Source organism: Canis aureus, chromosome 8 (genome assembly GCF_053574225.1).
Source record: "Canis aureus isolate CA01 chromosome 8, VMU_Caureus_v.1.0, whole genome shotgun sequence".
Taxonomy (NCBI): domain Eukaryota; kingdom Metazoa; phylum Chordata; class Mammalia; order Carnivora; family Canidae; genus Canis; species Canis aureus.
The window spans coordinates 55,372,004-55,396,084 of record NC_135618.1 but is presented as its reverse complement, the minus strand read 5'-3'; the positions used below and the strand labels follow the sequence as shown (position 1 = coordinate 55,396,084).

The window sequence follows — 24,081 nt, the reverse complement described above, 5'->3', positions numbered from 1 at the left end:
AAGCCACTCAAGTGTCCCAAGTCTTATATTTCTTTGTCTCCTCTCTACCAACCGGGACACGAGGCTCTGTACATCATGGGCACACAGTACATGTGGGTGATCACAGTGTTTCTTCTCCATGGGGTGGGAGGTAACTGAAGAAAATTAGGCTATTTTGAAGCAGAGGAGGATTCTCAAGCAAGAACAGGAGTTTAGAAAACCAAAGGTGGAGGTGGGGAAGAAAAGAACTTGTCTCAAGCAAAGAATATTAGAATTGAGCCGGTGCTGGGGAAGATGGGGAGGGCAGCTGAGGCTTAGGCTGGGCTGGGAGCCCAGAGGTGGACGTGGTCATTACATTCCCGGAACGTTGCTTAAAGGATCAAGCAACCAGATGGCATCAGGTGGCTGCAGAGAACAGCTACAACGTGACCTGGGAGTCACTCCAGGAGTACAGCCAGAAAGAGCCTTGTTTTCCAGGCTGGCTCTAGGGTGACTCAAGTTGGAATTAAGAAACTAGATTCGTGCATGAAGGTGTGCCAAGCTGAACTCCGTAACCATGCACGTGCTGGTAATTTGCCTGACTCTTGAGAGACTGCTGGGAAAGCTCACACAGTGATACCATAGACATTCCCATTTTATTTTTTTAATTTTATTTTTAATTTTTTAAAGATTATACTTATGCATTTGAGACAGAGATACAGAGAGAGAGAACACAAGCAGGGAGATAGGCAGGGGGAGAAGCAGACTCCTCACTGAGCTGGGAGCCTGATGTGGGACTCGATCCCAGGACCCTGAGATCATGACCCAAGCTGAAGTCAGATGCTTAACCATTTGAGCCACCCAGGTGCACCGACGTTCTCATTTTAAATGTCAGAAGGAAGAGCATCTCCCCAGACAGAGGGATCACAGGGGACAGAGGGTCACTGGTGAGGTCTGGAGGTTCCTTCCCTTCCCTTTCCCTATGAGCTCTGAATCAGTTGAGAAATAGGTGCAGAAATCAGAAAGAAATAAAAGCAGTAAATAGTATGAGTGAATATGGTTTGGATATTCCTGCAGCCAGAAAGGGCTGCCCAGGCCTCCCTCCCAACGTAGGTATTTACATGGGGCCTCTGGAGGATTCGGGGCGGTCCTAGTCTCTAGAGTGCTGAAGACCCAGGAGTTAGGCTAGCTGTGCCCAGCAGCTCTTAAGCCCGTGTGCCCTCCAGACTGAAGAAACTCAGACCATGGAACATCCTCTTCACAGACCGAGTGGGAACAACAATTCTCAGCAAATAGTTCTATTAAGAAGGCAGGAGCTCCTGTTTAATGTATCTGCAGAAATCCAGAGAGAGAAAGAACTATTTTCTATGTGGCAGGCTTCAGGGTGATGACTTGAGAAATACCTCGTCTGTTGAATAGTGACGATTCCCAAGGCTGTCTCCAACCAAAGACACCTGTAGGAATGCTACATTCTCTGAGTATTTTCCTGTGTGTGGCACTTTCCGGGGCCCCCTGGCTTCTGTGACCTTGATTGCTTTCTCTCCTTTCTGCCCTAGAGCTGGAACACAGCAGGCATTGGCGATACCCTGACCGACGACCTGCCTACCTTCAGTCTCACTCCCCTGGAGTACATCAGCAATGTAAGGGCTTCTGGGGGCTTTTCTCTGGGGTGGTTGTAGCAGTGTCCACCGTGCCTTGCCTTTTGATTCTGGCCCTTCTGGGAAAGTAGTCATTACCACGTTTGTGCTGTCTGAACCTTTGCTTTTGGGTAGCTGTCTTCTGTTACCAGGGCTTTAAGCAAAGGCAGCTGATGCCCTTATTAAATCAACTGACAACACAAACTAATTTTAAAACCTTAACACATTCATACCCCTCCCCCATCTCTCCGGATGGGAGGTGTGACCCCCACCTAAGAGCATCACAGCCTGAGTGCACATAGGAAATTCCGATTTGGAAGGACAGGAAGCAGGGGGCCAAATTCTTCTTAATGACTTTTCAGAGGAACACTGTAGATGTAGTTCTGAAATCAAATTCAGCCAATGTTTTAGTAACACCTACCCTGCCCCAGGCCCTGTGTGATGTTTTCATGTGTAATTTCACGGCAGGAAAGAAATCCCTTAAGGACTGTAGTTACAGAGTCTCCATATTAAAGAACAGAATTAACCCTGCTGGGGAACAGAGAACTTGGAGTCTTTTTTGCCTTCTCCATTCACCCCTGGGAGTGGACAGTTCCCCAGACGCCCGCATGTGGCCTTTCTTTTCACTCCTGCCTGCAGTCTAGCTCCTTTGCCCTTAGATGTCAGTGTGCATGACAGGCACCAGGAAGGAGTAATGTACTCCAAACAGGTACCTCACACTGCGGGAGATTTCTGGCATTCTCTAGGGTGATTCTGAGATAAGCAATTTTTGCCTAAGGCTGTCACTTTAGAACCCACTGCTTTGTAAGTTATGAGTCTATTGTAAGAGATACAAAGGAATTTTAAAAGTAACTAGTGTACAGCTAGAAGTGTCCAGTGATCCCACTGGCGGCAGCAAGGAGGATGGCATTGTTCTCTCTGTTCGTTGGGAGCAGTGTCAAGTTCAAAATGGCAATCACTTTCCTTCTGTTTTCCAAGGCAGTACCTGAGAACCTGTACTGATGAAGCTATTAAGATGTAGGTTGGGGATCCCTGGGTGGCGCAGCGGTTTGGCGCCTGCCTTTGGCCCGGAGCACGGTCCTGGAGACCCGGGATCGAATCCCACGTCGGGCTCCCGGTGCATGGAGCCGGCTTCTCCCTCTGCCTGTGTCTCTGCCTCTCTCTCTCTCTCTCTCTCTCTCTCTCTCATTCTCTCTCTGTGACTATCATAAATAAATAAAAAATTTAAAAAAAATTAAAAAAAAAAGATGTAGGTTGGTTCTTACAACCAATGGGAATAATCTTATTTTTAGAACTGAAACATTGTAGTATAATCTAAATTGATTCAGGAAACGATGTTGCTGAAGGGACCTGAGAGGTTATTGAATGATTTCACAGTTGAGGTAATTGAGATGTGGAAGAGTAGGGGAGGCCCAGATTTGTTTCCAGGCCCTTTCCCACCTACCATGGCACCACCCACCCCCAACCAGTTAGGGATTGTGCCTGGGGGCTGATGACCTGAACTCAGGAAATGAGCACTTATCAGACACACACTGTGTGTAAGGACAGTGTGAGGCTTTTATCAGTGTCGTGAGATAGTGCGTGGCCTAGACAGAATTTTATCTTGATAGCAACAACGTGAGCTGGTTGGTGGTAGCATTTCACAGGCAAGCAGCAAGGCTGTGGGGGGTGGTAGAGGGACCATTTATCCCGCAACCGCTCTGTTAGGACACCAGGTCCTTTATGCGTGTATCATATGACATTAATTTCATCCTTGGCACAGCCCTTTAAAGTGAGTATGAGGTCGGTCATCCTTCTGTCAGAGATGGTGACACCAGGAAGATCCCACAGTGGTAGAGCCGGAACTCAAACCCAAGTCCATCTGACCACAAAGCTCTTCATTTTTCCTGTGTCACTGAGCTTACCCAAACAGGATATCAAGGAGTATCTATTGAATATGTGGGAATAGTAGACAAATAGCCTCAGGCGCGATGGTAAGCATCCCTTTCCACATCGATTTCCAAAAGATGAACATAGAACTCCCGAGAAAGACCAGCGGTCATGGAATCTGTCTAGGAACCACAGCAGTCTCCACAGGCTCCACCAACTAGCTGAAGTCCAAGATATCAGATGATTGAAATTTTGCACTTAAATGACCCTGCACCTCTTTGGTGAATGCCCTCTCCCACACAGAGCCTCGTGGGCATTTTATAGAAGGGCGAAATAGGAGAAAATGCTTTGGAAAAAAAAAAGAAAGAAAACTGAAAAAACAACATAGTTGCAAGGTATAATGATCCTGACGCTTCATTTCAGGCAAAACTGGGTGAGTGGATTTAGCTAGAATGTTATGACTACAGTCATGAAAGTTGTACCAAATAGGAGTATACCTGGGGTCCTTGCACAGAGTAGGTATTCAGGAAGTACCTGCCATGTGGAATTAGAAGGGAGAGATCCCAAGCCCAGAAGCCAGCTCCTTCTCTTTCTCTGGTCTTTTGGAAAAATGATGCATTTGTTGCCATTTTTAAGCTGAATTGTACAGTGGCGTTTGTTACTAGTGAGGAAAGCAGCCCATGTGCCTAATTTGAGTAAGAGATTATACCAAGTTAAATGCAAAGAAAAGAATGCTGATTTCATTTATTTTACTATCTGTGTACCTCCTTAAAGGGAGAGCAAACTAACCGTTTTGTTAGCATGATGGATCAGAGGATGTTGAGACTTACTACAACCAGCCCACATCCAATGTTTGGAAATGTTTGGAATCTCCTTCTGTGCTGGGAGATTTGGGGAGTCTGCCACCATGTAGGTGTGTATGAGGCCAGGAGGGGAAGATCTTACTTGGATAATCTTTGGACTTTCAGTTTGCAGAATCAGTATCAACTCTAAGTTCAAACATATGGAACAAATATAGAACCAAAAAAAAGCAGCAATAGGCTCAAAGACCTTTTTAAAAAACAAAACCAAAAACTAAAGCAGTATGTTGTTGTAACCTGAAAATCAATTTTATTTTGAAACAAAAATGTACACTTAAAATGCAAAAGTTATGAATTTTAATAGAAACTGGCATCTAAAGTATACCCATAATGGCCAAGTCATGTGCATCTGATAAATACGTGACAAGCATTGTATTATTTGTGGGCTCATCCCAAATGTTTTGTAATCCTGTCTTTTCCAATTCCCCATTAGCCAAGAAGGTGTTGTCGATCTCTATTTCTTGAGTTTGTATTATGAAAACAATACAGTTTTCCATACAAATTAATTTATAATTATTAATGGCTTTTTTTTCCCAACAAAATTCCTTCCTTCTCTTAGTTAGATCACTTCTAAAGGAGAGACCCACAGCCAAACCCAGAAGACAGGATTTGGATTCTTAGTTGGCCCTGCACTTGTCAATGTTAGCATCCTACTGGTTTTGCATCTATGAATAGTAATAATTTATATTTATTTGCGCAAGTGCTTATTGGTGTCCATTACCTCATTTGAAGTAAAGATTGCACTGAATGCATTCCAAGAATAGTGGAGCCATTAGTGTGAGGATGAATCTGTGATACACATGCAAATTGCCATTGATTTTTTGAAGGTCCCGTCATAGCAGTATTAGCACACATGGGAAAGATCAGAGTTGGGATCGTTCCAGGTCACGTGCTTTTGTTTGTCCTCTGTTTGCCTTTTTTTTTTTTTTTTTTTTTTTTAAGATTTTACCTATTTATTCATGAGAGACACACAGAAAGAGGGAGAAGCAGACTCAGTGCAGGGAGCCTGATGTGGGACTCGATCCTAGGACTCCAGAATCACGCCCTGGGCTGAAGGCAGGTGCTAAACCACTGAGCCACCTGGGCTGCCCCTCTGTTTGTCTTCACATGAATATACTGCAGAAATAATTAGCTGTGTGTGGCAATGTGGACTGAAAGTGCTTTCCTGTGTTTCAGATTGGGCAGTATATCATGTCCCTCCCCCTGAATCTTGAGCCTTTTGTGACTCAGGAGGACTCTGCCTTGGAGCTGGCTCTGCACGCTGGGAAGCTGCCCTTTCCTCCTGAGCAAGGTGAGAGAGGCTTGCCTGAAAGCCAGGAGGGGTTTAGCTGGAGCTCCCTGATCCTCAGCACACACGCTTCTCTCCAGACTCCCACTGAGGGAATCGTTGAACATCTAAAATAGGGACAGGAAAGATGGGGTCCACCTTTTATACCCCCTGAGGAACTTTTGCAGGACAGAGCAGATTAGAGAGAGGGCCTCTGGACCCTCTCACTGTATGCGGAGCATCCCTGGGGAGGAACTCAGCTGGGGAGGCAGTGGCAGGAGGGCCCAGGGTTACACAAGCTCTGGGGGCAAGAATCCCACCAGGCCAGTGCGAGCTCCCTCTGTGGACCACGTGCCAAGTAACGCAGCATCCAAAAGAAGAGTTTTGCTTGTTAGGACAAACATAAGCTCATCACCATGGAGGTGACGTTTCCTATCCAGATGCCTCTGGCCACAGCTTGTTCTCAGCTCCCTAATGCTTCTCAGTCTCTAAACTGACAGGGTGAAGATATAACAGATTAAAACTTTTCCTTTTTCTCATTATCTGGGCCCAGGTTTGAATAGGGACCACATACTTTCTGATCCAAAGTCATCTTATTCCTAATATGGGATATTCTAGGCCTTCCTTCTTAAGGCTGAGCAAACAGAAGAATCACATGGTATATAAAAGATTTCAGCAGCTTACTAAAAGGTGCCACACTGAAAATAAAATCACATTGGCTAAAAATAAAGGGATGTGAAAAGGCATCCCATGTAAATCCAAAAAAAGAAAGCAAGGTGATGAAGTTGAATAGGTGATGAAGTTGAATCAGAGCAAAAGATAAAAAGCCAGGCCAAAGTGACCCGTTATGTTGATAAAAGGCAGGTTCCGCAGCAAGCTTCTGACAGATATACTTACATGTCAGATAACACAGCATAGCTTCTGAACAAGAAGCTGCCAGACATAGACTGAGAATTCTCTTGCCAGATAATTGTGCAAGTAAAATAATCATGAGTATAACTCTATGAATGTCCATCCCAGCATTGTTTATAAAAGCAAAACATTGAAAAGAAAAATAAATCTGAAATTGTAGAGATTGGTTAAAAATTTTTGATATCCATATAGTGAAATGGATAAAAGAATATTATAAAATTGTAAAAGAATATTGTAAAATTTATTTAATGACTTATACAGAGAATCTCTTCTGTATGTGCCCCCACATATAAGGATATTCACGGTGACTTGCAAATAGCCCCAATCTAGCAGCAACTCAAGCGTCTGTCCACAGTAAAATGGATATGTGCTTTATGATGCACTCAATGAAATGCAGCATTAAGACTGAATGAGTTGCGGTGACACATGAATGATTCTCACCCTTTCATTATTGAACAAAGAAATAAGAAAGAATACTTATAGCCAAGCCAGAGGACAAGGTGGGTGATGCAGACATGGCGAGAAGCTTCAGAGCAGGGCAAGAGAGGGCTCCCCGGGACCAGGCTGGTGGCTGCCTGCTGCATATGCATGGGGGGCAGGTGGCAGGCAGCCTCGGGGTTCTTGACCAGGGAGGTGGGTATATGCCACTGACTTTCTAGTTGTTCTCCAAAACATAGCATGTTGTATGCATTCTACCAGATGTGTGATAGCTCGCACTATTTAAACAAAGAAAACCAAAGATTGGACCTGGGGATGGGAGAATAAATTGTTAAAGACAGTGTGTGCATCAGTCTGTATCAATATCAAGAGTCAAAGTAAACCCAACATCTTGACTCAGCAGTCCCTCTTCCAGATGTCCATTCTAGAGAAATCCATGTTTATGTGCCCATGGAGGTTATTATTGCAGAACTGTTTGTGACAGCAAAAGATTGGAAACAACTCAAATATCTGCTTCTCAGGAAGTAGTTAAGTATATTGTGACATATACATGACATACGTATTTTCTTTAAAATCTTCTCTATAAGAAGAGAGGTAGACCTATCTGTAGTTAGAGATGACATCTTCAAAAAAAATATTGCTCTCTTACTAAGACAAGAAAGATCTTTCATTGTTAAGACAAAAAAGGCAAGACACAAAGTAACATATACAACATGGCTTCTGTTTTGTAAAAACCCAACCCTGTGTATTTCTACATGTACATATGTCTGTAAAAGCATAGAAAACAGGTTTGGAAGGATGTATCTGAAGCTGGTCACAGTGGCTCTGTCTGGGCAGGGCGTGGGAGGTACAGTGGGAACGATGTTTACTTTTTATTCACTATAGTTCTGTATCGTCTGAAAAATTTTTATAAGACTCTATATTGTGTGTAAAAAGTATATGTATCCTGAAATGTTGACAGTAGTTATCATAAAAAATCTTCCATCTATTTGCTAATATACTTTCTAAATTCTAAAAAAAAGTTTCTTTTTTTCATAGACATTTCCTGCATGTACATATGCATGCGTGCGCGCACACACATGCACACATGGGGTGTGAGACCAGTACAATCAAGCCCCACGTACTCCTCCTTGTCTGGCATCCAGAATGGCTTCTTGTTTTATATGTTCCTCTCATATATTTTTTTTTTGAGAATATTTAAATCAAATCCTACGCATCATATTATTTCACACATAAATACACCAATAGGTATCCAAGAGTCAGACACTCAACCAACTTGGAGCCACCCAGGCGCCCCAACGTCATGTATCTCTTATTGATGCGGATTAAATTCAAGCTCAAACTCTTTGGCAAGAAAACAGTGGTGCCGTGTCTCTATCTGTTGCATCACACCAGGAAGAGCATAAAGTCTTATTGTCCCACTGCAAATAAATACATACAGGTTTAGTTAAACTGTAATTGTTTTCAGTCATTCATTCACTTAAGAGAGTTTTATTAATTGCTTACTCTGTGCTAGGCCGTTGCTTTGGGCATTGTTAAGAGGGAAAAAACTCCAGCCATAAAGTAAAATTGTAACAGTGGTAGAAAACAACAACAAGTCCATCTGGGTCTTTTTCTTTTCTTTTCTTTTCTTTTCTTTTCTTTTCTTTTCTTTTCTTTTCTTTTCTTTTCTTTTCTTTCTTTCTTTTCTTTTCTTTTCTTTTCTTCTCTTTTCTTTTCCTTTCTCTTTTCTTTTCCTTTCTTTTTTCTTTTCTTTTCTACCCCCTCCCTTTCAACATGATATTACAAAAAATCTCAAACATACAGAAAACTGGGAAGAATTACCCAGGAGATTTCTAGCAAGTTAACATTTGCAAGTTTTAAGAACTTTAAAGTTTAAGACAGTGAGCAGCCAGTAGGAACTTTTAGGCTTAGTTTTCCTAAGCCGTGTGGTTTACAAGGGAGTTTTAAAAAATCTCTGCGTAGTTTTTTCCCAGAAGGAAATTGAATGTTGGGAACTCAGAAGTGGTATGTCCAGAGGTTACCCATAGGATGTGTGTTACAGCAGGGGCATTTGCAAGAGAACTATAATCTCTGTGCTTACCACATCCTCTCCCTCAGTGGGGATGCCGAGTTTGGGCCGCAGTGGGGCGGGCTCCCCCAGGGGCAGACTGGGCTGGGTGCTGGACTGGGCTGCTGCCTAGATGTGGTGCTGGGCCCTGCGGAGGCTCCCTTCTCTGTGGCTGGGTTTACGGGCAAAGGGGACAGCCTGGTGGGCCCAGGCACAGAGTGGCCCTGTGGAGGGTGTGGCCCAGGTAAGACATTCCCACAGTAAGACTCATGCAGTAAGCTGATGCGCTGCTGAGCCCACTTCATTGGGCTGGCCTTTTAACATCCTTCCTTCTTGAGATTTCTTTTCTGTCCTACATTTTGTATATTTTGCTCCCATCTCTTGGTTCTTGCCCTTGCCCTCTGACTAATTATTCCTGGCCTGCTTAAGAACCCCCAGGGCCCCTGGAACCTATGAGATGAGATCCAGCTCCACCCTGGCCTGGGATTGGAGACCCTTCTGGATCCCACCCAGTTAGGGCACACAGTCCTGTCTCCTGCCCCCACATGCTCACACTCTAGCTGCTCTGAAGGATTTTTTTCTCAGTTTTTAAAAATTACAAACTTTTCTGAGTAGAAATCTACTACCCTGAGTTCCTTAGCATCTAAGGAACTACTACTGTCCAGTGCGCCTTTCTCCACAGATTTGCCTGCACACGCACTCCATAAGCAGGACCATCTCACATGTGCTGTTTACCCTGGCCATTTCTTTCAAACAGTGTTGGTGATGTCTGTCCAGAATGCTCTTTCTCCTCGCGTGTACTCGGCAAACAGTCCATTGGTGCACTCAAAGCCTGGGTGTGAACTCTCAATTCTGGGCTCTTGTCAATCTTTGGCAATGCCCTTGCTGCAGCACCAGCTTCACTGTGTGGAGGGTCTTGTTTGAGCCCTGGCCTGCGAGGTTCATCCCTTTCTGGGCCAGAGTTCTCCGGGAATGAGGTTTATCCCCCAGACCCTGCCTTGCTGCGTTTTTGGCCACGCTACTACCAGGCCAGCAGTCCGTTTCCAGGTGGAGGCCCTAGATCACACTTTCTTATCCTCATGCTCATTTATGCTCATCCTGTTTTCGTGTTTTACTTTTTTAGTTTGTGTGTGTTGTACAGATGCTGCATGTAAAACAAGGTCACAATTTTAAAAAGAATAAATAATGGCATCCCACCCTTGAACTCAGTGGTATTTCCATTTTCCCGAGTGCAGATGGTATTTGACCAGATGGTAGCTTTATGTTCTGTATTATTATTAGCGGTCGTGGTATAGTAGCATTTTGCTTATCTTCTCCTAAATGTATTATTCACTGCTCGTCCCTATACTTTTTTTGTTGTTTTAGTGTCCGGTGTCCCCCTCCTTGCCTAGAGTTCAGGCCTGTCTGGCCAGAGTGGCCGCTTCATCTCTGCGTCACCCCACCCCAGCCTGATGGGCTCTCCCTGCATGGGCCTATCACATCAAAACCTTGCTGGGGACCTACAGTCATTGCCTGTTTGCCCTGACATGGGGTCCACGTGATTCTCAGGGTGCCCTCCGTGGCCCAGCCCTGTTACCCCAACGTTGCCCCCTCCTACTCTGCATACATATTCCTTCTGCCTCCCCATGAGTGATATGGCACTGAGAGTTACCGTGTGTGTGGCTTTACAAGTGTGCCACACTCTTGGCGCTTGAGGCCCAATGGAGGCCTCAAGTGATTCCCGCCACAGTCCCACAAAGTTGGGCTCTGAGAGATTGGGGAACACCCCGCTCATCAGTGCTGAATGGCCCTGGGCCAGGTCTCAGTTCTGATGTGCTGCCCGTGTGTTGACCATTGCCATCTGTCTGTCCCCTGTAGGCCACACCAGCTCACCCGCCTTCTCAGCTGGTGTGGGCTCCCTTCTCACAGGATCCCCCTCCTGCCTTTCCTCCCAGTCTGCACTGGCCTGAACTGAGTTCCCATCTTTGAGAACACAGAGATCGCTGTCCCCCACCTGACTGTCTCCTCTCCTGAATCTTCTCTGTGCTCCATCCATACCAGTTGGCCTAAAATATAATTGCTCTCTGTTCCGTGTATTGCCCACTGAGACTGTAGCTTCCTGGCATATTTGGGCATATGGCACCTGTCGTGGGCCTAGTCTCCTGGGGGTAAAAGCTGCTGGTGGTGGGTAAAAGCTCCCGAGGTTGGTTTCCTCTGGTGACCTTCTCTCCTTCTGCAGGGGACGAATTGCCCGAGTTGGACAACATGGCTGACAACTGGCTGGGCTCCATTGCTAGAGCCACAATGCAAACCTACTGTGATGTGATCCTGCAGATCCCCGAGCTGACCCCGCACTCCACCAAGCAGCTGGCCACCGACATCGGTGGGTGCCCCTGGGACAGGTTGTGGGAGGGATAGCTGTGACCCACTGCATCTGGTGGTGCCCCCCACCCTCCAGCTCTCCCCTTGACTTCACCTCTGGGTTTGGCTGTGGAATTGGTTAAAAATGCAGATTCTCTAGGCCTCACCCCAGAGATTCTGGCCTAGTAAGTCTGGGTTGAAGGATGGACATCTGTATTTTGAAAAATATCATGGGGAATTCTGATAGGCCATGGCAGCCAAGAGTCATTGAGGGGGGCTTCTGTGAGGTGAGTTGAAGTGAGGGACACAGACTCATGTTTGCTCCCTTGCCTTCTGCTGCATCTGTATCGTCACCTGAACCCAAGCTGATTAAGCTGTCACCATGCACCAGACATACCAGGCGTTGAGCCAAGCCCTTATACTCACATCTTAGGCCACCTCGAGAGCTCCCCTGTGAGGTCAGTGCACAGTGCAGGTCTCCCAGCCCCCGTCATGGTAAGGACTCGGAGGCACAGGGCAGTTGGATAACTAGGCCACCTACGATACCTGCATGCCTCCCAGGGCAGAGGGGCATGTGCCTACCTGCTCCTGTTGCCACCTGTCTCCATAGGCAGTGCTCTGAGATTGTGGGTGCTGCAAGCAGGTGCAAGGGAGTCTCTCTACTTTCTTGGTATCATTCCATTGACCTTCCTGCTCCTTAGCTGAAGAAGCTCTTGGGGTGGTTCGGGGAGAGGTTGGTAGGAGCCTCAAAGATCAGCTCCCTGGGGACCCAGACAGAGCTATGACCTGGATGACCACTTTGCTACAGAACTAGAAATAAGGTACCTCTGTCTGGGTCCCAGGGCCGCTAGCGAGCCAGGCCTAGAATCCAGGTGTCCTGACTTCACTCTGCAGTCAGCTCTCAGCACATACAGAGGAACGGCCATGCTCAGGAAGGAAGGGTGAGGAGATTTGTGGGTTCATAGGTGGTGCCTGTTAATACAGGCAGGAGCATGGAGGACAGAACTACTCGACATGGGTGGGATGCGGATAGTGCCCCTCGATTTCAGCTGTCCATGTTATTTCTCCCTCTGTTCCACTGCCCTTCACATCTGTTCCCCATTCCGCACTGACCGAGCAGCCTTTATGTGCCAGCCCTGGTGCTTGGAGGTTTAGACCATCTCTGGGCCTACTGAGCTGACACTGTTGGCCATGTGGTCAGGAGCCAGGAGACTAACACTGGCACATGAAGCTACCAGGTGGTTACACTAAAGAGAGAGCAGGAGGTCAGTGGCCTCCTTAAAGACAAATCCAAAACAAAACTGTGCTGGCCAAACAGAAGATGTCACGGTAGACCATGGGCTGTCACAGTGCAGCTCCTGGCTCCCGGTCGAGTGGAGCTCAGTGTCATGGATACACTTGCACAGGCGACAGGTGCCTGGCCGCCTGCTGGTGCCTTTCCTGGGAAGCTGCTCACCCTGAGTTGGATATGAGTCAGCCCGCCCGCCAGGGCAGAGCAGGCACCTTTTGTGGAACCTGCCCTATGCTGGGCCCTCCAGAAGACCTGAGAGAAGATGTTAGCCATGCCTGGAGCTGCAGTCCAGTCCACCAGAAGAGTGTAACTTGTCAGTGGACAGAAAATGAGCAGGGGCCTGCGGGGTCTGCCATCTGCCACCCGTTAGAGCAGGACGATGGAGGAACCAGAGGACGCTGCGGAGTGCTCCCCTCAGGGCTGACTTGGACCTGCCCCGGAAGGAGGAAGTCAGGGCTGCACTCATTTATCACCTGTGACACATCAGCTGTTCCCGTGGCCTTTGGCCCATTGCATCCTCTCGTCAATGCAGCATCGGGGATGGATGCAGGGACTCAGAGAGGAAAGGCTTCACCGAGCTCACCCCCACCTTGGGAACTACTTTTCTCCCTCCCCATTCTGCCGGTGTTGCCCAGGCTTGCCTAGTGGTTAGCGTCATGGGGCTACTTTTCAGGACACAGTCCCTGAGCCCTCTCTTAGAGATTCTCACTGACATGGTCTGGGGTGGGCTCAGGAATCTGTCTCTAACTAGGACCCCAAGGGGTAAAGTGAGAAGTATGGGAACTGTACCAGGCCACTGCCTCAGACACTGTCCTTGTCTTCATAGTGGGGCTTGTGCTGGGAAGCTGTTGTCACTGCTCATATAAGCCCATGTGTCCCCGGACTCCTTCGGTTCTCCATGTGGTCAGTGGGCCCGCTAGGGAGTGTGGCCAGTAACTCAGGAGTCCCAGCATAGGTCATAGATCCAGCTGGAGCGTTGAGTGTGCAGTAGGTAGTAGGGCATGGCCATGGGGTTGGCTACTCCCTTATTCAACTAGAATTCCTGCATTTGGGCCAGGCTGACAGTAGGTTTTGTTTTTTTGGAGGGATTTTATGTATTTATTTGAAAGAGAGTATGCACGCATGTGAGCAGGGAGGAGGGGCAGAGGGAGAGGAAGAGAGAGAAAATCCCAAGCTGACTGTGCTGAGCGCAGAGCCTGATGATGCAGGGACAGATCCCACGACCCTGAGATCATGACCTGAAATCAAGAGTTGGACCCTCAACCAAGTGCCCCCAAGCTGACAGTAGGTTTAATCCTCTTGGAAAACCCCTCAGAGTAAAGACCGGGCTGCTGGGGGCAGAGCAGACACCTGGAATTGGGGGGGTTTGGGGTGGATGTCTGTATCTCCCTCATGGAGGCTATTAGGGCTCCATCTTACCTGGTACAAAACCTGTTGAGCTGTGTGTGTCTGCTCCTCCTTCCCACAGACTATCTGATCAATGTGATGGATGCCCTGGGCCTGCAGCCATCCCGCACACTCCAGAACATCGTGACGCTCTTGAAGACCAAACCTGAGGATTACAGGCAGGTCAGCAAAGGCCTGCCCCGTCGCCTTGCCACCACGGTGGCTGCCATGCGGAATGTGGACTACTGACCACCCCCTGCACCTGGTTGAGAAGAGGCCCAAAGCTGGGGTTTTGGGGTCACAGCAACTCTTCAGAATGGATTTGCTCAAAAATTCTGCCTGGTACTGGGCAGGATTTCAAAACGACTTGCTTCATTTGTATAATCCAAAAAAAAAAAGTTGTAAATTAGAAGCATATTATTCATTAGAGTTTTCAGATGATTTTCTAAATGATCTGATCTTGAAAACAGAATTGATAAATACTGTGAAATGAAAGAAGGCTGTTTTTCTCCCTTTGCTCAGTGAATATTTGGTGCCTCCCATGTGCCATCTCTATACACGGGACACCGGCCGGGAAGGAGGGAGAGAATCCCCAGATAAACCAACAAAGAAGATGATGTCAGATAGTGGTGCCAGGGAAAAAAAGTGCGTCCGGGTGGAGGACAGCCCCCAGATCAGAGCTGTGCATGGCAGTGAGGGACCAGTGCCTACCAGGCCCTGGGCCATGTCCAAAAGGTCAGCGGCTTGGAAGTAAGAAGTCACATCAGAGGGGAGGTGGGGGCCAGATCACAGACCGACCTGTAGGCCAAGTTGAGGACTTGGGCTTTTACTTTGTCTTGTTTTACAACTCACAGGATGATGTGGACTCTATCAGATTTTTTTTTTTTTTTTTTTTTTGCCAGTAGCTTTAATTGGCCACAGGGAACAGAATAATATAATTTGAGTGACTCAAGCAAATAGGAGTTGAGTTTTTTCAAGATTGAGAAGTCCCACTGCACAGGCGTGTGCCCTGACCCAGTGGCTGTATGGGGTCAGGACCAGGACCGGCTTCCCTGTAATCCTGACCTCTTCTTTATGTGCTGGCTGCCTCCTCCCAGTGGGGCAACTCCTGCAGCTGCAGACATCACATGGCATTTAGTGGGGACAAAGGCAGAGCAGGTGCTGTCCCTTCCACCCTGGAGGCAAAGGCCTTCCTAGCGGCCTCCATGGCTTTCTCCTCCATCTCCCTGGCCGGTTCTTGATCACCAGACATCCTCCTGGCTGCCAGCGAGCCTGGGAGCGAGGGGAACAGGACTGCCTCTGGCCAGGATTCTCAGTCTCTGCGCTCCTGTTGCTTTCTGTCGTCTTGGGAATGGTGGGTTTTTGTTGTGAGGCTGCCCTATGTGTCCTAGGATGTTCAGCAGCATCCCTGAGCTCTGTCCACTAGGTGCTGGTGGCCCTCCCCAGCTGTGACAGCCAGAAAGGTCCCCAGACCTTGCCCGAGGACCGGACTCTCCCCTGCCACGGAAACCCTGGCTGGAACCAAGCAGGATTGGTTGGCCCCAAGCAGTGCTGGGAGCACTGGTGCCGTGAACAAGCTGGGTTTCTGTTAGCAAGCGAGACAGGGGATGCCACCCTGTCTGTGGGGTCCTTTATTGGAATTGATGTGTAGTGTGTTTCTGCTTCTGTGTAAACTTTACTTTTCTTTCTTTCTCTCTCTCTCTCTGACGCCTCTGCAGCCTCAGGGAATATTAGCCCCAGCTCACACACAAAGGAACTGAGGTGTGGGAGGTTTATAGGGCTTGCCTGAAGTCACTGGGGTGCCCCCAGCACCTATACTCCTGACCACGGGACCCACAGACTCCCGTGAACCAGCCCCTGCAGGCTGCTGACACACCACTGCCACGCTGGCTCTGGCATCCAGGGGTTCCCAAATGTTCTGTCCCCACATCCCAGGAATCAGTTTTGCTGGCCCTGAAAGAACCCGCACCAAGAAAAATATTTTGGTTTCTCATGTGGTAGATCACAGACTGTCCCTGGCAGAGATCAAGCCTGGCTCCTGCCTTAAAGAAGTGAGAGCCGGAAACCAGGAAGGCAGAATGTGCTATGGAAAGTGGAAACCTCTTTGGGATGACCTTTGTGCCAGTGTCCAGGAGAGCTCCTTGATTCCTGGCTTTGCCACCTCCTAGCTGTGTGACCTTGAGGAAGTCACTTCACTTCTCTGAGCCTCGTTTCTTTTGTGATAAATAGGAGCCACAGTGATACCTAACCAGCGTTACTTGAAGAGCCAGTGAGGTACGGTGGGGGTAAGTACATAGGAAGTGTACAGTAAATGTTCATTTCATAGTCTCCAGCGTCTGTAACCTACCCTCCCTTTTGTGGGTAAGACATGGGAGTTACAGAATGCTTTTTTTTCTGGGCAGTTAGCCCCTCAAGCTTGGTTCTTCAGTGCTAAAAGGCCCTGATGGCCCTACGGTCGGAACAGGACAGAGCTCTTCTCCATATCTGTCTGACTCAGAGCCTGCTTTCAGAGAGCTTCACATGCTCTGAAATGTTCCCCTGAGAGCAGGGAGGGCAGCCGATGCCTACTGTTGGCCTGGAACCGGTCTCACACATCCACACACAGCTCTGGCAGCAGGGAGCACCCTTCCCACTCCTGCTTCAAAATGTCTCTGACCAGAAGCTCTCAGAGCTCAGGATGACTATGTGGCCCAGGCTGATTCAGTGACCCTCATTCTCGGGGCTTTTGCGGGGACACTATGAGGGAGGAGCTTCCTTCCTGCTATTTAGTTGCTGAGCTGAGGAGATAGAGCCTGGAACGGTGCAGGGAAGAGCAGCACAGGAGAGAACTTATTTGAGGGGGACAGCAACGTGGAAGAAAAGAAAGCCGGGGAGATGGAGAAATCACCATATCTAGGTGAACCCCTGGATAAAGCCATACATGAAATCCTTCGACTCTTATTACAAGGACCAATGGATTCCCTTTTCTTAGTTTAAGTCAGCTTGAATTAGTGTGACCGAAGAGCTGGTAAAGGGAGCTCAATAATAATCATTGCTTTGCCTGCCCCACAGCGTCAGATGAGACTGCAAATACGAAAGCTCTGGGCTCCTATAAGGGACTAGTGTTCTCATGACTACTGGCCGCGAGGGGCTGAGGCTGGAATTTTGCCTTCGCCTCTTACTGGAAGAGCGATCTGGGGCATCCGACTTCACCCCTCGGAGTCTCCATCTACGTATGCATACGATGGGATGGCAATACTTCTCAGTCATGAGAATTAATTGGAAAAAGACCTACTAAGTACTTGGCCTGGCGCCTTGCCTGTGGTAAGTGTCTGATACAATGTTGCCATTGTTTGATAACGACAACAAATAATAGTGTGATGACAACTATCACTCATATAACAGTAGTAGTCATGGGAGTCAGCGTGGTAACCACCAAGAGCTGGCCTCCAGCCTGCAGACCCGCCTGGCCCCAAGCTGGGAAACACTCTTCCTCCAGGCCCTCCCCACACCGTCGCTCACAGCGCTGCCTTTGGCTGGAGTGGCTCCAAGTCTGTGGCACCACCTTCCCCCACAGGTGCCACTGTGGGCACTTAATGGGAGGCCTGCTTGTTTGCCTTCCCCGCCAAGGACACAGGTGTTTGGGACCAGCAGGGTTGGGCCCTCTGATGCCCAGGCTCTAAAGCCAGAGCTCCTCATTACTGGGGCTGGCACTGGTCAGCTGTGCCAGACCCCGTTCTTCTTTGGCAATGGCTCCCTGATCTCTCTTTGGAGAGCCATCCGGGTTCCCTTCTTGAACAGTTAAAAATACAGGACACTCAGTTAAATCTGAATTTCAGAAAAACAACAAATGATTTTATTTGATTTTTAATATGTCCGAAATATCTTTTTTTTTAATTTTTAAAACATTTTTATTAAAACAGCAAGAAAGCAAGTGTGTGTGCACATGCACGAGTGGGGGAGGGGCAGATGGAGGAGAGAGAATCTGAAGCAGGCCCCACACTGAGCACAGAGCCTCACATGGGGCTCTATCTCACCACCCTGAGATCATGACCTAAGCAGAAATCGAGTCAGAGGCCAAACCTACTGAGCTTCCCAGGCACCCCTGTCCCAAATATTACATGGATGTATTTATACTAAGAAATCAATTCGTTGTTTATCTGAAATTCAGATTTACCGTGGGGGTCTGTATTTTATCTGGCAATCCTTGGAGCCATGTCCCCACCATCCGGGACCACATGATTCTGCTGGGGACTACCTGGCCTCAGGTATGGGCAGGGTCTGCCCAACCCAAGCAGCCTATCCAGCCGGTCACACAGATTGGTCAGAGATGAGCATGTGACCCAGTCAGTTACCAACCACAGTCAGCCTGAGACCTTGCTGAGACAATTGAGAACGAGGTATTCTCCTAGCTGTTGGCTGAGCTGGAGAGAGGGTGAGTTTGGACTTGCCCATGGGCTTTCAATGTGAGGGGAGCCCGCCTGGGACAGACTGGGTGACCGGGAGACATCATTTGAGCTGGTTGAGGTTCTTTCACTTGAAAGAATCTTGGGTATTACTCTCTTTCTCTCTTTCCTTGCAACCCAAAGAAATATGGTGGATAGCATTAAGTCCTAAGACCACTGCTTTGGGGACAACTCGAAAGGGACTTTAAAAATCACCTGCTTGGGAGCCTTTCCTTGGCCAGGCCCTGGCTTTCAAGCCAGTAGGAATGCTGTCCCACCCCTGGAGATGCATCAGGGCACTCCAGCTGCCCAGTCCGACAAAGAACAAAGCTCAGCTGCATGTTTTCTACTTTTATTTTCTAGAACAAAATATATGCCACCTGGTAGCAGCCCCCCTCCTCCACCGCACCCCTGGGCCTCATGCTCTTTCTGCTTTCCACAATTGCTGCCCTTACCAAACCCATTCGCAGAGGTCAGCCAAGGCCAGGACAGAAAAGATTCTGGGGACTGGCAGCACAGCATGTCTGCCTGTTTGTCCCTGGAGCAGATGGTGGTGGCACTGGGAAGAAACTAGCCAGCCTGCAGGTGAGGGTATTCTAGGGTCTCTGGAGCCTGGCTGCGGACATCCCGGCCAAGGATTGGGTCAGGTTGGAGGTGTGGGCAGGAAACCAAAGGAGTATGCACTTCCCACATCTATACCAGCACCATGACCCTACAGAGCCCTCTACCTGGGACTGGCCAGGAGCTGCTGGTCTCTCTGTAGAGGGAAACAAGACTCTGGCCTCAGATCCTGGCTGTTTGGAGAGAGCACCCAGAAGGGAAGCCTTCGGGCAACGATCTCAGCTTCTCGGGTTTGAGTTCTGAGCTCCCTGGGTCTAGATGGCATCGCCCTCACTGTCAGACTCGATGACATCCAGTGGCTGCAGACGGAGGGAGTCATAGTTGGGGGGTGGGGTGCCTGGGATGGGCAGAGTCTGCTCATCAGGGTAAGTCCCAGGATCGGGGCCAGGCCTGGCCACATCAGGCTGGAAACCAAAGTTGGTGTGAGCCTCCACCAGCTCAGCCACGGTGGGCGGCGGGCCAGCATAGCGAGCCTGGGCTCGCTTCTGCCGCAGACTCTTGGCGAAGGCCACCAGCTTGATGATGGTGATCCACACAAAGTCGATGAGAATCTCTCCAAATTCAATGAGGCACAGCACTGAGCCTCCCATCCAGAAGCCAAACTGGCCACCCAGGTTTGAGAGCAACCAAACGATCTGTAGGGAGCAGGGGTTTGACAGCCTGGTGGGGTTAGGGGTCAGGCTGCACATTCCTGCCCTAAGCCTCCCCTTACAGCTTCCTGTGAGGTGGGCTATTGGCCAGGAAGGGGGATGGGGTGACCATCTCGGCACAGGGAAACCAGTTGGGACTCCTTTAGGGACTCCCCACCCTCAGGATGCAGGGGGGAGGGGCAGCAGAACAGGGTTGAAGCGTTGGGAGCCCCCAGACTCACATTATTGGCTGCCGACTCCTCAATGGTGCGATAGTTGAATTCTTGGAAGTAGATGTTGAGCTTGACAACTCCCTTCCTGTAGGGGCAGCAAGAAGGGCTGGTGCCCCCTCTCCAAGACACACAAACACACATATACAAGCACCCACGCTCACAGGAAAGGCAGCCAAGGGGCTGCCCCAGTCCTCTGGCTGGGCTTCTTGCATGTCCACAACCAGGGGCGGTGAGGTCCAAGCAAGAACCCAAAGTGCTGCCCCTCCTGGGCCCTCTGGACCTTGGAGGGCCACAAAGAGCATCTCTGCCCAGCATCCTTCCTGTGGGCCCCAAGGAACAGCTCTGAGCTCCCCTCTCCCACCTCAGGGGGCCCCAGCCTGTACTCAGTAGGCTCTGCATAGAGTCCTAAGCCTTGCTCTTTATCAGGGGACATATAGCTCCTTCCCTGCTGTGCTCCCCAAGGAAGGGTCTTCTGCAGACTCTCGTCACTGCTGGCATACTCCTGTCCTCTACACTGGAGCTTCCCGAGGGTATGAACCTGTGTCTTTCCTGTGCTCAATTTGTGTTTGTGTTTGATGGATGAAAAGATGGAGAAATGGGTGAAGGATAAGTGGGTGGATGGATGAGTGGAAGAATGGATGACTGGATGATGGGGGGATGAATGGCTGGATAGATGAATGGGAGAAAGATTAGATGGATGAATGAGTGATGGATGGGTGGAAGACTGGAAGGATAGGTGGATGGGGGAATGAGTAGGATAGATAGGTGGGTAGAGGAGCAAATGGATAGATGGATGGATGGATAATGGAGGGATGAATGGATGGGTGGGTGGATGGATGTATGAGTGGGTGGATGGATGGATGGATGGATGGGTGGATGAACAGGTGACCTAAGGAGGAACAGCCTCTCCTTTGGGAGGTGGTAGACCCTGAATTCCATTGGCTGGCTTCTCTCTCATTCCCCAGTCCTCCTCCTCCAGGGTTCCTCCTGGATCTGACCAGTTTGAGAAGGTGTCTGAGTAGCTGCCCTATATCCCAACCCCTCCCCTGAGGCTCAGGTTCCTCCCATTTTCTGCATTTCCCCAGCCCCACCCAGACTCTAGGCTCACCTGCTCAAGGTGATATTGGTGCTTTGGTCCCGCTCCTGAGACAGGACGTGGAAAATCCAATCCTGGGATCCAAGAGGGCAGCTGAAAACTATGGCACCTGCAGCATCCCCTCCCAACCAGGGGCCCTGCTGTGGGTCAGGGGCCTGTAGACCACAGCCCCGAAGCTTCCGAAGGCCCCCTGGGACCATGTGTTGGCACCAAGAGGAGGAAGGTAAGAATGCACGCTGGCTGCTGTTACAGGGAGGAAGCTCTCTGGGTTCCAGAAGCTTTCCCCAGAGGCCTTGCCATCCTGCACCGGCTCTTTCCCACCTGGGGCCCTGGCATGGGCTGTTCCTCTGCCCAGGCTGCCTCAGCCCCTCTAGCTTTAACTCAAATGCCACCTTTGCAGGGAGGTCTTCCCCGACCCCTCTGTCTAAAGCGCTTTCCCCTGGTTACTCCGCACGCATCCTCTTTACCTGCTCCCATGATCACACTTGGAAATGGTCTGATTTCCGTACGTTGTCTATCTCCCCCACTAGAACGCAAGCTCCCTAAGAGCAAAGGACTGTGCCCTTCTCGTTCAGTGCTGTGTCCCCGGCACAGTGCCTTGGGGGACCCTGGTGGAAGGACCAATAGCCTACAGACCTAGGCCCAGACCTGTCCCCAGCCCAAAGATGGGTGGCCAGGAGCCGGGCCACCCCAGTGCCTCACCTCAGAGGCCTCAGAAGGCCAGTCGGCCATGGAGATGGTCATCTTGTACTGGGTGTCACTGGAAGAGAGAAGGCAGCTCCGTGGCTGTCGCTGTCCCTGCCAGCACCACCCCTCCCCCAGGCTCCCCAATCTCCGTGCCCCCACCCCTAGCCCCTGGTCTCTGTGCCCCCCACCCCCGCCCCCCTAGTCTCTGTACCCCTATCCCTGTCCCCCAGTCTTTGCACCCCCATCCCTGCCCCCCGAGTCTCTGTGTCCTCCCCCTGGTCTCCATGCCTCCCACCCCTGCCTGCCCTGGTCTCTATACCCCCAACCCTGCCCTCCAAGTCTCCACGGCGCCTATCGCTGCCCCCTGAGTCTCTGCACCCCTCACCCTTGCCCCACCATGCCTTCCCCTCAGGTCTCTGCACCCACACTTACTTGCAGGACTCCTTGCACATGTTGATGCACGTCTCCCTCTGGGCCACGCTCATGCGCAGGTGTGAGTAACAATAGGCTGAGCAGGACGGGGTGGGGGGTGAGAGACTTAGAGGAGGGTTTCTAGAGGTCTTCCTCTCTCCCTTTGAGCCTCTGGTTCCCCCTGCCCTCCTGGCCATGGCCCCCAAGGCCCATGATTTGGTGGTGGGGGGGAGCTGTCTGTCCAAGTTCTCCTGCCATAGAGGGTCAGCCCTTCCCTCCCTGTCTCCATGTCCAGCTGTTTCACCCCAGTCTGGCCTGGAGGAGCCTCTCCCCAAACATCCCAGACTCAGCCCAGCAGGGTGTGAGCAGCTTCCCCTCTGCCGGGGGGCTGGATGCTGGGGTCCTGCACCTTGTGCATGAAGAGATGGGAGGTTGAAACGGAGAGGCTCCCCCTCTTGGCTGCATATTTCATTGGTTTTAAGCGGGGCTGGGCCTCTCTCTGCCTCTGACAACATCCATTATATTTGGACAACACCAGGGCTCCTGCTTCTGTGGCTTAGGGCCTCAAACTCTTGGGGGCCACTTCAGTCTCCCTTCCCACCCAGCACCCCACGGAGAGACCCGGTGAGCCCACAAAGACACAGACAGCATGCTGTGGCCATGTGGGTGCATGCACGCACACATCTATGTGGGCACACGAACCAGCATACACAGATGCAAACGCTGGAAACAATCCATACACGAGCATGAACACACGTACAAATGCATTGCAGTCCCGAGTGCTCCTGTGCATTAAGACTCAAACATACAGATGCCCTCTCCTGTGTGCATGAGGAAATGTCAACACACACACGTGCCCTCGCCAGCAGCTGCACACCCAGCTCACGTGTGTGTAGGCATTTACGTGGCACACATAAAGCAGGAGGGAGGGGGGCTGCGGGCCATGGAGGCTCAGGCCTGGCCACACCCCTGGCCCCGCTGAGGACACACAGCTCTGTCCCCTGCTCTGTGGTCACAGCCCGGGCAAGCAGGGGCACAGCTGGCCAGCTGCCCTGGCCCCCAACTCACCCCAGTCTGGAAACTCCCGGTTGTTGCAGTATCTCTCCCCACGGGGCAGCGGGTATAGGTAGTGGGCACAGCTGCAGTTCTGGATCATGTGGTCTTGGAAGCAGGAGCGAATACAGGCCTGTGGTGGGAGGGCGGGAGAGCATGGATGTGACTGTGATGTCCCCAACCTAGCCCCAGGGGGAGGGCGTCCCTGGAGCCAAGGAGCCAGGGGAGGGGTCCCTCTGGCTGAGGAGCTGCACCACCTGACCCTCCCACCCTCAGGATGTCGCTGTCCCTCTCATTCCCTGGTCCCCGCAGAGGGACTCAGGCCAGACCCAGCTCTCAGAGGATGGCCCCGCCACCTTTCAGAGCTGGGGTCTGCACGTGACATGGAGAGGGGCAGCTTGTTCCAAATCCTACAGCCAACACTCTGATGGTTCTTATTAACAGGGCTGCCAGCCTTGATGGGAGAGGAAGTGAGCAGAATGTCCCCTGGTGGGGATAGGGGGAGGAAGAGTGGGGATGGCACCCTGGGGACTTTGTGGGCCGAGTCTCTACTCGTGCTGGGATTTCAGGTCACCCCGACCTGGTTCCAGTGCACTCAGAGCCCAACTATGTGTCCTGCGGTCCCTTGTGGGTGGAGCAGGGTGACAGTTGCACCTGTGGGCTAAGCCAGAGGGTCCTGGCGCCGCCTGGGGATGGAAGTGGCTGTTACTCATGTGTCTCTGCTTGTCCAGTTTCCCAGGTCCTGCATGTGGTGGATCCCTCGCCCCAACCCTTGATATCTCCTGCTCCTGGCTCTGCTTCGGGCTTTTCCCCTCGCAGCCCAGCACATCTGCTGCGGGCTTCTTCCTTCGCAGCCCAGAACAGCCCACAGGTCTGTTCTCCCCAACAGACCTGTGGCCTCCCTGCGGGCACAGCCAGG

General features: G+C 50.3%; 2 protein-coding genes across 3 annotated transcripts in view; one reads left to right on the top strand and one right to left on the bottom strand.

Annotated features, from left to right (window-relative positions):
• COG7 (component of oligomeric golgi complex 7) overlaps positions 1–14,506 on the top strand; it is a 78,085-nt gene extending 63,579 nt beyond the window's left edge. The window contains exons 14-17 of one of the 2 annotated variants that reach the window (XM_077907005.1): positions 1,515–1,598; positions 5,501–5,615; positions 11,210–11,353; positions 14,091–14,506. In XM_077907005.1, coding sequence (XP_077763131.1) covers positions 1,515–1,598; positions 5,501–5,615; positions 11,210–11,353; positions 14,091–14,257 — 510 coding nt within the window. In that variant the 3' untranslated portion in view covers positions 14,258–14,506. The remainder of the gene's footprint in view (positions 1–1,514; positions 1,599–5,500; positions 5,616–11,209; positions 11,354–14,090) is intronic. The other variant, XM_077907006.1, reaches the window with a different exon arrangement.
• Positions 14,507–18,768: 4,262 nt separating this feature from the next.
• SCNN1B (sodium channel epithelial 1 subunit beta) overlaps positions 18,769–24,081 on the bottom strand; it is a 60,153-nt gene continuing 54,840 nt past the window's right edge. Inside the window, exons 8-13 of the mRNA XM_077907014.1 lie at positions 23,178–23,295; positions 22,131–22,206; positions 21,714–21,771; positions 21,024–21,085; positions 19,925–20,000; positions 18,769–19,688 (exon numbers count right to left, since the gene is read on the bottom strand). Of these exons, the coding sequence (XP_077763140.1) occupies positions 19,308–19,688; positions 19,925–20,000; positions 21,024–21,085; positions 21,714–21,771; positions 22,131–22,206; positions 23,178–23,295 (771 nt within the window). The 3' untranslated portion in view covers positions 18,769–19,307. The remainder of the gene's footprint in view (positions 19,689–19,924; positions 20,001–21,023; positions 21,086–21,713; positions 21,772–22,130; positions 22,207–23,177; positions 23,296–24,081) is intronic.